Raw genomic sequence first — 14,694 nt, 5'->3', positions numbered from 1 at the left:
TCTTGTTTCAGCTATAGTTTAGCAAAATAGCTCCCTCTACTGTTCTATGAAAATCTCTTTAAAAATAGTAGTTTTCTTATTCACAGACGTGAATAGAGGTTTAATGTTGTTGTTTTTTTAAGCACTAAAGCAGTTTTACAATAATGCAATAATTCTTAGAATGTGCAATTGTGACCTATGAATTCCATTGCACTACTAGATAATGCTTGAACCACCAATCACCTCCTGCTACTTTCCCCTAAACCTTGTACCTCTACATAAAGAAAATCCAGAGTTCCAGTTCTATTCTTTTATTGATTAAACAACAATTTAAGAAAGTCACATTGGAGGAGGGATTTCATTGGAGGGTGCATTATTTTACTCTGCTGGTTTATTCTGTACAAAATACTTTCCAAAATAATAAAATCACTTCTGAATAGATATTATAGCTGGTTTATCATATGCCTGTTAAGACTGATTTAGTCATGTTACTTAATCCCCAAGCTTTCAGGCTGCGCCATAGTTTGCCCCCCCTTCATGTCCCTTATTTACTTGTACAGATATGGGATTTATTATCCGGAAAAACGCTATCCAGAAAGCTCTGAATTACGGAAAGTCCATCTCCCATAGATACCATTTTATCCATTTAATTATTTAAAAATGATTTCCCTTTTTCACTGTAATAATAAAACAGTAGCTTGTACTTGATCCCAACTAAGATATAATTAATCATTATTGGAGGCAAAAGCAGCCTATTGGGTTTATTTAATGTTTACATGATTTTCTGGTAGACATAAGGTATGACAATCCAAATTACGGAAAGATCAGTTACATGGAAAACCCCAGGTCACATACCTGTACATCAGACAATATGAAAAGCACATTGTCTCCTCCCTTTTGTAATCAACAACATTCCTCTCTGTATTTTAAAGGCAGTTGGGCCATAACCATCTATTCCACAGTAGCATTTGCTGTCCCAACCCCAGAAATCTGTAGGGTGGAATGTGGTTTATTGCTGATTTACTTTACTAAGAACACACGTTGTCGGAACCCATGCCAATCCCAGCAATGTTCACTTTCAGATCTCATACTGAGAACTGCAGATAATAAAAGGTTCCAGGATAAAATGAGAGTAGAACATTTAGTGTCCAAGTCCTCACTCCATACTTTGTCTTCCACTAGAAACGCACACTTCCTCTACACGCAGCTTTCTTCCGTGGGATGAAACCAGAAAGCTTTCAGCGCTCCGCACAACACGGATATATACGCAGCAGTCTGGCCTGGACATAAACACTCTTCATCTCTTAGAGATTTCCTCTTGGATCCGTTGTTTCATTGCCTCTCTCATGCCAACCTCTAGCTGGTTCCGACTAGAGATCATGGTGGCCAGCTGCTCTGCATCATCATCCTAACCAACAAAACGAAGCATAGCTAACATGGTTAGTCTTTTGGCACACTAGCGATTTTATAAAAGTGCAGGAAATTTTATGAGCCATTTCTGAAACAATGTAGAAGAAGTTAATTGGATTCCTGGCTGTGTGAGAGTTGGCAAAGAGAGCTAAACGCTGCTTTTAATTTTTAAGATGGGCAAAAGTAATGTAAGTAGTTCCGTCAATTTAAGATATGGATGCACCAAATCCAGGATTCGGGGTTTTTAATATGTACATAAGAATTTGGATTTTGTTCGGCCAGACACAAGGATTTGGTTAATCCCAATTTACATATGCAAATTAGGGGTGGTAATGGAAATTACATGACTTTATCACAAAACAAGGAAGTAAATAATGTTTTTCACATTTTTCCCCCCTTACGGACCCTCATTTACATATGCAAATTAGGATTCGCTTCGGTATTCAGACAAATCTTTCACAAAGGATTCGGCTGAATCGCACATAGTGGATTTGGTGCATCCCTAGTTTAAACCTTACTGCCCAAGCACCAGGACATGAAGACTGGAGGGTTGTGATGGCTTATGCAGTTATTTCACTGAGGGGATTAGTTATATCTTTGCTAATTAGAATCACTGTCTCTATAGGGAAGTGACTAGCAAAGAGTAGCGAGTGATTTGACCCCCCCTACCGTGACTTACCCTTACATTTATTAGACCATTTAAAAAAAACATGACCTGGAAAAGAAAATCAATTAGAGATACTAATGAGATGCTATTACTAAGAAGAAAGAAAGATAAACAGCCATAAAATGTATTTGGTTGGTGTCAACAGTAATAAGGATGAGGATAACAATAAATAATAGCGCAAGGAGAGCCAGACAAATCACCAGATGGGGAAGATAAAGAAAGATCATACAACCCCTGCCTGACCAGGGGAACCTGCTTGCTCTTCTCATAGCTTGTGCCTTGGAGAGGCAAGTGCTGGGGGCAGCTTAGGGGTACTTTCAGTGGCGGAACTACCGGGGGAGCAGGGGCTGCGAGCGGGCCAGGGCCCGCACCCCCTCAGGCCCCCCCCGGCAGTCCGTGCGCCACTGAGAAATGCGGGCTAATGCGGCGGTACGGAGGGGGGCGGGGCCCGGCTGCGCGTCACGCACCAGGGCCCACCCCCCTCAACAAACGCTACTGGGTACTTTTGATCTGTGCGAGTTTAATGTTAACACTTCTGAATAGAACAATACAAATTGAAAGTATAAAGGGTTAATATAATATCCTGGGTCATGATAGGGGTCAACATTAACATTAAAGGGGAACTAAAGTCAAAAATAGAATAGAATGCTAGAAATGCTGTATTTTGTATACTAAATCGAAGTGCCGTGAGTGCAATTGCGCTGGCGATTTTTCAATAGCCGGCGAGAGGGTAGGAGAAGGCAGTTCAGGGAGATTGTTGCCCTGAAGAAGAGGCAATGAGTCGCCAGGCGACTAAATCTCCCCGAATATGCCTGTGTGCCACTACCCTTAGGGATCGTCATAAATTATCAAAATATCTGCCAGAAGCCGATACAGCAAGACTGATTAATAAACAGTATATACAGACTGCACAGTGTCCTGTGTTGTCATGTAATCTAATGTGGATTTTATAGTTTTTGTATTGTTTATAACAAACTTTCTCCAACTCTGCAGTGGCTGCAGCAAAAAAATCCTTCAACGAGAATCCCAGTTGATCGGTTTAAATCTGACTCCATGTCCTTTGTGCAGCTGGAGTTGGAAAAATTAAAGGGGATGTAAAGGCAAAAATAAAATCCAATACGAATCTCTACACAGTCGCCGACTGCTCTACAGGGAAACAGAAACAAACAAAGCTGCTTGAGTTCTGCATGGCTGGGAAGGTGGGGAAGGGCTCCCCCTGCTGTTTGAAAGTATGATCGTTTCCCTACAGAGCAGTTAGGGACCGTCTGAAGTTTCCTATCCACAGCAGTCACAGCAAGTAAAACAAAGGGGAAATTTCACTGCATACAGTCAGGTTTCTTTTAAAAATGGTAGACATTTTTTATTAAAAGTATATTGGAGATAGGTTTCTTTTTTCATTAAAGAAAGTAAAAATGGGATTTTACTTTTTTGCCTTTAAATCCACTTTAAAGAGTAAAACATTTCCTCAGCACAGACCAATCATACATATCCTATTACACCGGAATCCCAGAAATACGTCAGCGCCATTGGCCATTTTGACGGACTTGCTTTTGTTCTATAATAACAAGACAGCACTTAACATGGATTTGTCCCTCATGCCAAAAACATACAGGCAGGTTAATTGGCTCATGATAAAACTGATCCTAGTTTGTGTGAATAGGACAGGAATGTGATAAGTACCCCACGGCATCCCACATGTTTGGGCTAACAGATTCTGTAGCTGTAACCCATTATAGGATACTGTAATGCGCCTTACAAGTTGTATAACCAAAAGGAGGGCCCAGGGTTTCTAAATGACCCATGGAAAGTGTATGGTCATTCTCACTGCCTTAACCCACCATTTGCCTCTATCCCAGTGTTGGTTTATGGTGCTTTATCCCAGATTAATTGGTTAAGTGGAACACAGATGGTTATCTATGTGCTTATCAGAGCTGTATCACATGCCTTGATTAGATTCTAACATTTGTTAATCTTTTTCTCTCTTGTTGTTGTATCCCATTAGTGCCTGTAAACAATTGTCTCGTGGCTTTTATTGGCACCTTGTTTCATGTAGTGCCCATCCAATATCCATCTGTAAGTGATGTGGGATAATTCCATCCCTACTACTTTCATTCCATCCATCCTCGTCAATTAACTTCAAAGCAACTGGCACATCACAACTGCTAATTACTTTGGATTTCCCCTGGAAACACAGGACGAAACAAGTTAAAAGGCTACACAGATGCAGCTCCAGCTTGACTTGAAGAAAATCTTAGCTATTATACTAACATTAACATGTAAGAATCCTATTTGTGGTTCTACGTATATTTCACCAATTAATATTAAAGTACAGTTATGAGATCCGTTATCTGAAAACCAGTTATCCAGAAAGCTCCAAATTACGGAAAGGCCTTTTTCCATAGGCTCTATTTTATCCAAATTCTTTTAAATTTTTAAATTCCTTTTTCTCTGTAATAATAAAACAGTATTTGTACTTGAGCCAAACTATGGAAGCAAAACCAGCCTATTCGGTTTATTTAATGTTTACATGATTTTAATAGACTTGAGGTATGAAGATCCAAATTATGGAAAGATCCGTTATCCGGAAAACCCCAGGTCCCAAGCATTTTGGATAACAGGTCCCATACGTGTAGTAGTTTTGGTAAATCTTATCTTTAACCTTTCAATGTGTGACAATGCATGTTTGAAACTACCAAACCTGTAAAGACTAGAGCACAGTACCAACTAAAGTCAGTATCATTCTAAAAATAACATCTTCATGGCAACAATTTTGTTTATGATGGTCTACCTAAACCTGTTTCTATAAGCAACACCCCGAACCAAATCAAATTGTTCTCTAGACTTATGCGTATAAGCAGTGGTGTACACGTTCATAATTAAGTTTATATAGTGAATAAAGTACCCCCTCTTGTAAAATATAAGGATATTATAAGTTACCGAGGACTTTCATGACCATATAAAAACATGAGACCTTTATATATATATATATAGGTCATGGAACTCCGAGGTAACTTCTAATATCCTCATATTTTGCAACAGGGGGTACTTTATTTATTATAATACACAAATTTCAGTGAGTCATGTGACTGAAATGACATCAGAACTCACCGTTTATAACTGATGACATCAGAACTCACCGTTTATAAGGATATAATTTACAAGATATTCATGGCTTTTGTGTATTATTTATTTCTTAAGTACCAACATATTTTATAGTGCGGTACAACAGGGTGTATATATTATCATTATGTATTTATATTTATAAAGAGCCAACATATTCCAGATCACTGTATAATAAATGGGTGTATACATTAACCATACAGATTTACATTCAAAGCAACCAATAACTGGTACAAGAAGTGAAGAGGGCTTAAAATCTAAAAGGAGAAGGGGTTGAGACTAGTCATGTGTGGGCCAGTCCAAAACCCCATGGGTTGGACCAACTTCTGCACAATCATTGTGGGCTGCGAGTGAATTTTGGCTGGACTCTACCATGTGCCCACACCACCCACAACCTTACAATGCCCCACTTCTGCCTCCATTCGGAACTTTATATAGGCTTCTGCCTGAGTGCCCCGTCTCTTCGTGATGTCAGGATGGGGAGAGTTAAGCATGGGTCTATAAATTCCAAGTAGGACCGGGTTAGGGTCAGGTAGGGATTGTAAAAGGATAGGTTAGGGTTGGTTGCGGGCAGGTCCGGACTGAGAATTAAAATAGGCCCTGACATTTCAGATACACCGAGGCCCAATCAGCCCACACAGAGGCCCAAACAGCCCCCACCAGCCCACTAGATACTGACTTTCTATGGCACCTTATAGCAGCACCTCTGGCATTTGCCAGAACCCACAGATTGCCAGTCCAGGCCTGGTTGCGGGTAGACTCTTTGTCGACCTGCACATCACTAGTTGAGACACAAGGCATGGGAATAGACAAGATCAGAAGTAAACAAGGTGAGGGATGAAGCATAGGGCATTGCATTTAGTAAATGAGGGTACCACTTTTCTAAAGAAACGTACTTTAGAAATACCTTTTGAAGCCAGAGAGATTGGGAGAAAGTCAGACTGACACAAGGAAACGAACAGTCGCTCACCCTTGGTCAGATTGGCCTGGTGCATGATATTAGAGCATCCGGCAACCTCCCAGTCAGTAAACTGAAGAAGATATTAGCACACAAGGCATTCAAGTTGCAGGGAGCACCCTGCTTGTTTTAATGTGGGGAATACAATGTTTCGGGGACACGCCCTTTGTCAAGCATAGAAAGTCAGACTGAACATGGGAGCAAATTCCAGAGATGGGGGTGCAGCACTTGCAAAGTCTTGAATGCATGTATGTGGGGAGGTAATGAGAGAGGTGTTGAGGAGCAGGTCAGTAGATGATCTACTACTGGTTAAGTATCTAGAGATAAAGGTTCAGAGATGTAGAGTGGGGCAGAGTAACTAACTGCTTTGAATGTCAGTGTCATTAGTTTGAGCAGAGACTGGCAGAGTGGCATAGCAGAGGAGGAGGAGCGGTTGTTGAAACATATGAGTCTAGCAACAGTATTCATTATGGACTAGAGGGGTGACAGTCTTTGGAGGGAACTACATACAAACATTAACAGATACGGCATAGCAACAATACACTCACCTCATACACAATAATAGAAGTGACATCTCCTCCATCAGCTTCAAAATCAAGGCAGAAAAGCTGGTTCCCATTGTCATTAGGATCATCTTTTAAAGGACCAGTAACATTAAAAAAAAAATTTTCAAAATTCGTTAGTATAGAACGAAAAAATAAACATCAAGGCAAATTAAACTTTTAAATTGCAAAGCCTTTATTAAGATATAACTTACCAAAACTCCACTTCCTGTCCTCTTCTAAAACGGCGACCATCCATGCAGCGGTGTTCAACTTCTCCTCCCTGGCTATTCAAGTGACAGTATGTGAAGGAGGCAGAGGTCCGCTCTGCAGCGCTTCCCCTATTCCCAGCAGTCGGACTTTGACTCCAGCCTTTCCTCGTCCGGCGAAAAAGAAGAAGAGGAGGAGGGCAGCCTCTGCCTCTCCAGCGGCAAGTGTTGTCTGCAGGCGCACCGATCTGCTGAAGAATATCCCCAGAACTATAGTGCACAAGCGCATGGACAAACCCCTTGTTCCCGTGATGTTCCCACCTGAGTGTGCCTGGGGCAGGCAGTCCCTGCTGCTGCAGGAGAAGGCGGCGATTTTAGATTCCAGTAGCGCCGAACCACTTGCTATCCATCGATGCGCTACGATTGCGGGCTACGAGCCGGTAGCACTCCCGGCTCAAAGGAGGAGCGGAATGCCACGGTTTGCAGGAGCTGTGTACTTGGCCGCGTGGAAAGCCTTGTGTTTGCGCAGCTCCTCCACGTTGCACTGATCCATGCGCTTGGTTATATTCTTCAGCAGATCGGTGCGCCTGCAGACAACACTTGCCGCTCGAGAGGCAGAGGCTGCCCTCCTCCTCTTCTTCTTCCTCGCCAGACAAGGAAAGGCTGGATTCAAAGTCTGACTGCTGGGAATAGGGGAAGCGCTGCAGAGAGAATAGCCAGGGAGGAGAAGTTGAACACCGCTGCAAGGATGGTCGCCCTTTCGCCGTTTTAGAAGAGGACAGGAAGTGGAGTTTTGGTAAGTTATATCTTAATAAAGGCTTTGCAATTTAAAAGTTTTATTTGCCTTGGTGTTGATTTTTCGTTCTATACTAACGAATTTTGAACAAATTTTTTTTAACGTTACTGGTCCTTTAAGGTTCCAGTTGTATGTGCTTTTTCTGTGGCTGAGTTCCATAAAGCATACAAAGCAAAAAGCTACAAATTCAGTCTTTCATAAAAAATAAAGTGACAATATTACTTTGTATTCATGTTAGTACAGGCATGGGATCAATTATCCGGAACCGGTTATCCAGAATGCTCCGAATTATGGAATGGCCGTCTCCCATAGACACCATTTTATCCAAATAATCAAAATTTTTAAAATGATTTCCTTTTTCCCTGTAATAATAAAAATACCTTGTTGGAGTTGTCCCAAAACGTTCTACCTATTGTATTTACTATCCCAGGGACACCACAAAGCAAAGAAAGGCAGGAAAACCAGGACTGTGGTCTCGATTTTTATGCTGGCCCTATCTGTAGTAAGAACTGTCTAGACCTCACAAAACCAAAAATCCTGGCCCTTTAAGAATCCCAGTGTGGGATACAATAGGAAGAGGAGAGAAGAGATTAGGGTTTGAGTGCTGAATTCCAACAAACAACCTCCCCCCTTGACCAATTCTGATTGTTAAATAAGGAGAACTATTAAGGTAATATTAAAAGATTTGTTTAAAAATTATAAATAGCAGAGTTCGCCAAACGCGCGTTTCGCAAGTAGAGCTTTCTCAAGGCAAAATGACCCGAGATGGCTGCCTACAAACCAATATTACAACTAAAAAAAAAAAAAATACACTTGCTGGTTCAGGAATTATAATTTATATTGTAGAGTATATTATTTGCAGTGTAAATAAAAGCTACACCATAAAAATCATGACAGAATCCCTTTAAGAAGCTATAAAATATTAAAGAGGGTGAGATTTACTTTACAGCGTTTGCCTACACAGGGTGATGTGCATGGGCGTCCACAGAGGGGGGCAAGAGGGGGCAGTGCCCCCCCCCTGGGACTGTCCACACAAATCTCTCTGCATGCAGCGCTTAATTTTACCCACAACCAGGCCCAAATTCTTCCCAACTGCCTCCCCCAGTCTCCGGGCCGGGCTGACTCTGATTGACGTCACGGACGCCTCCGCGACGTCGCCAACGCAACGTGATGTCGCCGACGCAACATGACGTAACCGACGCAACGCGATGTCTCGTCGCCACTCGCCAGGGTGCTTTGGGAGGACGAGTGCGCGCGAGCTGAGGCTGCTGAGCTGACTGAGCGCTGAAAAAGAAATAGGTGAGGACCTGCCCTTTTCTCTCCAGCCCACTGTGCCCAGGAGTTTCTCTCCAGCTCTGCTGCTCTGCCTTCACTGACAGATATTCAGATTTTCAAGCTGATGTATTATAGATGAAAAGGGAAAGCCAATCCTTGTCTAAATACACTTGAGCTTCGTTGTTATTGGAGGGAGTCACAGAAAGTACTTTTAGGCATCTAGAGATGATCCTAGGGTGTTTTGTTGTGTCAGACTGTATTTCTAGCATGGGCAGTGGCAATGGTACCCTCAGGCACAGTGGCGTAACTAGATGTTACTGGGCCCCACAGCAAATTATTTTTCAGGCCCCCAAAATGTCTAGAGATTGACATATTTTACCAACATTTATTGAAATTGTATACGAATTAGGGCCTCATGGGGCCCCTATACCTCCTGGGGCCCCCAGCAGCCGCAGGGTCTGCTTCCTCTATAGTTACGCCCCTGCTCAGGCAGTCCTTCCTCAACCACCCGCTTGACCGCCCTACACTTTGCTTGTTGGAGGTGAGCAACAAAGTTAAAGCTGCAGAAAGGGTTGGGGAGGGGGACTATCATACCCACAGTCCATGCCAGTCTGTCCCTAGGGTTGCTGTCTTTTCTAGAAAATATTACTGTATATGTTGTTTGTCTTCCCTATTACTAAAATTGGCATCAAATATAATTTTTACTGGTACTACACCACTGCCCGTTGGTGCCTTGATAACTATAGAGGAAGCACATATCCTCCTGCAACAGCTTACTCAGCTCTATTTTTACAGCAGCACGGATAGCTAAAGGGGGCCTGCACAGTGGGGCAGAATCACTAAAGGGTGAAGTGGTTGTGGCTAGCGACAATTCGCCAGAAATCTCATCCACAGGGACATTGCCAATTCACTAACAGTCGTAGAGGACAAATGCTAGCAAACAAGACTAGTGGTCATTTCCTATATATATATATATATATATATATATATAGATATAGATATATATAGATAGATATATCTAACTAAATTACTTGCCCCCCCTGGAAAATTTTCTGCAGACGCCCATGGTGATGTGTCAAGATTGAATCGCTGCTATATCTATGGCTATGACTAAGTCTATGTAGATGTCTAGGTTTGCCCCAGTGTAATTTGCTGCACAGGACATAAACTAAAGACTTGTGCACGTACTGTGTCTCACCTCTCTGGCGGGGATGGTACATCTCCAGGTCAGGCTTCTTTGGGCGAGTAGACCCTGGCGTGTACCTTTTCTTTTGTTTCTCTTTGGCTTGTCTCACTTCACGGTCATAGTCATCCCTTGGCATAAGAGAAAGAGAGTCCGTGGATGACACCAACCATACATGCTCTTAGTTCTCAGTGATTTGCCAACAAGAGCAGCCAAATCTAATATTGTCATGAGGCACTCCATTAGCAACCGGACATCAATACCTGTGCAAGTGATGTATTTGTTTTCATGGTACAAACTGGTCATGTAGAACAACTGCCTGTGGCTTGTGCTAGAGAAACTCTACCAGTGTAGGACTGGGGGTCCTGGGCCCACTGGGACTGTTACCTTGGGGGCCCCCACACAGTGTCGGACTGGGACACCAGGGGCCCACCCAAAGACCTTAGACCTGGGGCCCACTCTCGGTACTATTATTCTTCCTCTCCTCACTCAACTTAAATTCTCCTATTCTCTATAGGCCAAATGTTTAGAAGCAGGAGGGCCCACTGACACCTTGGCCCACCGGGAGTTTTCCTGTTATCCCGGTGGGCCAGGCCGACACTGAACTCTACCTTCAATGCCATTTTCCCCCTGTCAGATTTTTTTTTTTTTTTTTTTTAAACACAATTTATTGGAAGGGGTTGTTCATCTTCCAAACACTTTTTTTAGTTGAGTTGTTTTCAGACTGTTCACCATAAACAGTTAAAAGAATCGTGACCCCTGTCAAATGAAAAAAGTTGTACTTCAATATTAGAAAAACAGTCACACATAGTAGAGTCCTGCATGGGTCCATTTTTTGGGACCCGTACCCGACCTGTACCCGTAACCTGCAATCCGCAACCCCCATTCTTACCCTCTTGGAACCGCTACCCGACCCTACCCGCAAGTACCTTATCCGCAACCCGGACCCACGACCCATCAAGAATCAGAAGTGCTGTCATTGTAAACCGGAAGGGACATCATCGGAAGTAGACATGACCTGAAAAAAGGAGTAAATATCGATATTGAGAAGACCTGCGGCCCGACCCGCGGCCCGACCCGCAAACCCGTCGACCTGCATCTTTACCCGCACCCGGAACTTCCACCCGCAAACCCGCAGGGTGGCGCAGTTTTTTGCAGGTACCCGACCTGCTGCAGGACTCCGACACATAGAAAATAGGAAGTAATTGGAAAAAGTCTTTATTTCGGGTGAAAAATCTGAAACCAACTGAACTGAAAAAAGAGTTTGAAGGCAAACAACCACTTTAAAGGACTTATTTCAAGAGAGGGACTGCGGGTTGAGCTATGAAAATCGGGAATGCCCCCCCGAAAAAAACGGTACAGTTGGGAGGTATGTCAGGAAAAACTCAACCTGCACCCAACCCTAACCAACAACACCAGAATCCAACCCACCACTAGGGTTGCCACCTTTTTGAGAAAAGTTTACCGGCCAGGGTAGGTCCACGAGGTGGAGGATAAGGATATAAATGGGCGGGGTCATGATGACGATGGGGCGGACCAGAGTCATAAAGCGTGGAATTGGTAAGTATTGTAGCCTCTAAAGGGAAGGGCAGGGGCTGCATCGGAGGCAGGGCGGGAGCAGTTTGACTGGTGATCACAAGTTTGTCGGCTGGTATTTTACTCGCTAGGCCAGGAAAATACCGGCCAGGTGGCAACCCTACCCACAAAACTAGAACCTGCACCCGACCCAATTCACAAAATGTTTCCATTGTAGGGCCCACACCCACAGATCAGTAGTGCGAGTCACAAAAAAGCCAGATCTCAGAAAACACAGCCACTTCAGTATTGTAGTAGCCCAGTGTGACCAGCACATGCCACGGAAGCCAAAAACTCAGCCCAAACTCGCAGGTATAGGGACACACCACTACTTGACACATGAACTCCTGCAAATCCCTATGGAGTATAAAAAGGCTTGAAAAGTGGGCAAAAGCAGTTATGGGGCTTTTCTACATAAAGACTGGAATTTCAGAAGCAAATCAGTCATTTATTCAACAAAACTGTCTGTTTGAAGGTTTAAAAGGTCCTGCAAGAAGGGAGGCCTTGGGTTACCAAATAGTCTACATTCATTGGTGGCTCACACAGGATCAGGATAATCCTAATGTTATACTTCAGGCTAATTGGGTAGGTTCGCTAGAGGCATTAGGAAACTGCCCCTTTAGGAAATTGAAAGACTACCCAACTCTGCCCCCTTGTATGCTGGTACCTTACCAAGCTTGGCAAAATGCTATGAAATTGACCGGTATTAATTCCCCACTCAAGTCCACATATCTCCCATTATGGAATAACTCTTATTTGCAACATTTCCACAGGGCCGAAGCTGTCGAATACTGGGCCCCCAAGAAGCTTAAGTATTTAGGAGACCTAATAGCTGAAGATCTATTTGTGGACAAAATTAAATTAGAAAAAAATTTAGCCATCCCTACGATTCCCATGTTTCGATATCTCCAACTGAGACATATGTTTCACTCACAATTCAGTGGTATGTTATCAGAACAGGCAATACTTACCTATTTACATCAACCTCAGCCTTCTAAGGTGACCTCATATGTGCTTACAATACCTTCCCCATTTGTGAGAGCATATGACACAGAATAGATCTGCCAACCCTTACTAGCGACCAATGGGAGGAAGTGACAGGGCACTTATATAGCTTTATGATTTCAGACAGGGATAAGTTAATTCAGCATAAAATTCTCCTACGTACTTAACTTACTCCTAACAAATTAGCTCGAATGGGCAGGTTGGCAGAGCCAAGATGCCCAAGATGTCATATGATGGATGGTTCCTTCTGGCACATGGTATGGGCCTGTCCGAAAATAGTAGTTTATTGGAAGGAAGTGTGTATGTATATCTCAGAAGCCCTAGATGTGCCCAACGTATATAATCCCAAAGGCTGCCTGTTAGGGATAGTTGAGGATCTACTTCCTGCTGCTCCTGCTAGATTAACTGTGAGGACATTGGTATTCTATGCAAAGAAAATGTTGGTGATGCACTGGATCTCCCCAGACCCTACTGTTATGAAAGAGTGGATAAACTATGTTAATAGCATGCTTCCGTTAATTAAACTCACTTATGAAGCTCGGGGATGCCCGGGTAAATTTCAGAAGATGTGGGAATTGTGCTGTGATATTCACTTAGGTGCTACTTTGCAGTATCGGACTGGCCCGGCGGGACACCGGGAAAATACCTGGTGGGCTCCGACCCTTAATGGGCCCCCGCCGGGCCAGACACCTCTCCAGATCTCTGTAAAAAAGTTTTCTTCCATCAGCGCAGCACCTTCTGCGTATGTGCCAGGTGCCTTCACGCTGGTGCGCCTCCATCACAGCAGGGGGTCGGAAGGGGCCCTGGACAGTAGTCCCCGTGGGCCACCCAGTCCGACCCTGCTACTTTGCATTGATGTACTGTAATTTACTGTATATTGTATATTTGATCTTATGCTATTGAAGAAATGATGTTATTGTACCTTCTTTTTCTTTGACTTTTTCCCCTTCCCCCCCCCCCCCTTTTTGCTTTCTGTATCCCTGAATTTTTGAAACTCAATAAAAAGGAAACCTGTTAAAAAATAAGGTCCTGCAACCCAGGATGGGGATGGGACTTGACTGCTAATCGCAATAACCTACACATAAGCAGTCCAATGGGTAACGCTGGATGATAATTAGCTTCACAGGGGCAAATTCACTAAGAATCGAAGTTGCGCCAGGCGCAACTTCGCCAGGCGAATTTTCGCCAGCGCTACGCAAATTCACTAAAATGCGAAGTTGCGCACAGGGGTAGCGTAAGTTTGCGAAGTTGCGCTAGCGAAGGCTAATTTGCATACGGCGCGAAATTCAAGTTTCAATGGAGGAACACGTATCTGCACTACAAATGCCTAGAAAACCTTCAAATCTGCAAATAAAATTTTTATTTTGCCCTACACATGTGCCCACTGTCTAGGTAAGTTGCCATGAGTCAGGAAATGTAGGGGGGAGGAAGGGGAGCCCCAAAAAATTTTCGATCTTTTTCAGCCTATCAGCCATCATGTAGAAAACACGCCAGCGTTTTTTGGGACTTAGAAAAAATTTTGACTTTTTTTGAAACAATCCCTATCTACTCTATTGCGCTTCACCAGGTCTGAGGTGGCGAAGGAAGTCTAGCGTAAAAGGTAGCGTTCGCTACACTGCGCAAGTTAGTGAATTTGCGTAGTTTCGTCGCTAGCGAAGATTTGCCTGGCGTAAGGTTGCGAAGTAACACTAGCGAAACTACGCCAGCGTTCGTTAGTGAATTTGCGCAGTAGCGAAAATGCCGAACGCTAGCAAAAAAAACGCTAGCGTTCGGCGCTTCGCGCCTTAGTGAATATTCCCCACAGAGTTTTAGTTGATGTTTAGGCTTCTTAGAGGAAGAGGTTCCGGCAGCTGTCAGCCCTATTACCTCGCGATCTGATTCCGCCGGATATGGTGAACGAAGCCATGGCTCATATCCAGCCTCCCGCCAGGTCCGGCTCTACCCTGCTCCTCCACTACCTCCTCCATACTCCCGG

At 43.5% G+C, this 14,694-nt stretch overlaps 1 protein-coding gene across 1 annotated transcript; it reads right to left on the bottom strand.

Moving 5' to 3' along the window:
• Positions 1 to 274: 274 nt before the first annotated feature.
• Positions 275 to 14,657, bottom strand: MGC154801 (uncharacterized protein; the record flags this gene model as incomplete). Its single annotated transcript, NM_001096926.1, is given in 6 exon segments — positions 275 to 1,387; positions 4,096 to 4,238; positions 6,683 to 6,775; positions 7,801 to 7,829; positions 10,155 to 10,270; positions 14,586 to 14,657. Coding segments are annotated over 6 exon segments (459 nt in total). The 3' UTR covers positions 275 to 1,356.
• Positions 14,658 to 14,694: the final 37 nt, after the last annotated feature.

Source organism: Xenopus laevis, chromosome 3S (genome assembly GCF_017654675.1).
Source record: "Xenopus laevis strain J_2021 chromosome 3S, Xenopus_laevis_v10.1, whole genome shotgun sequence".
Classification (NCBI taxonomy): domain Eukaryota; kingdom Metazoa; phylum Chordata; class Amphibia; order Anura; family Pipidae; genus Xenopus; species Xenopus laevis.
Note: the sequence above shows the minus strand (reverse complement) of the source record. Positions and strands in the feature narration are given on the sequence as shown.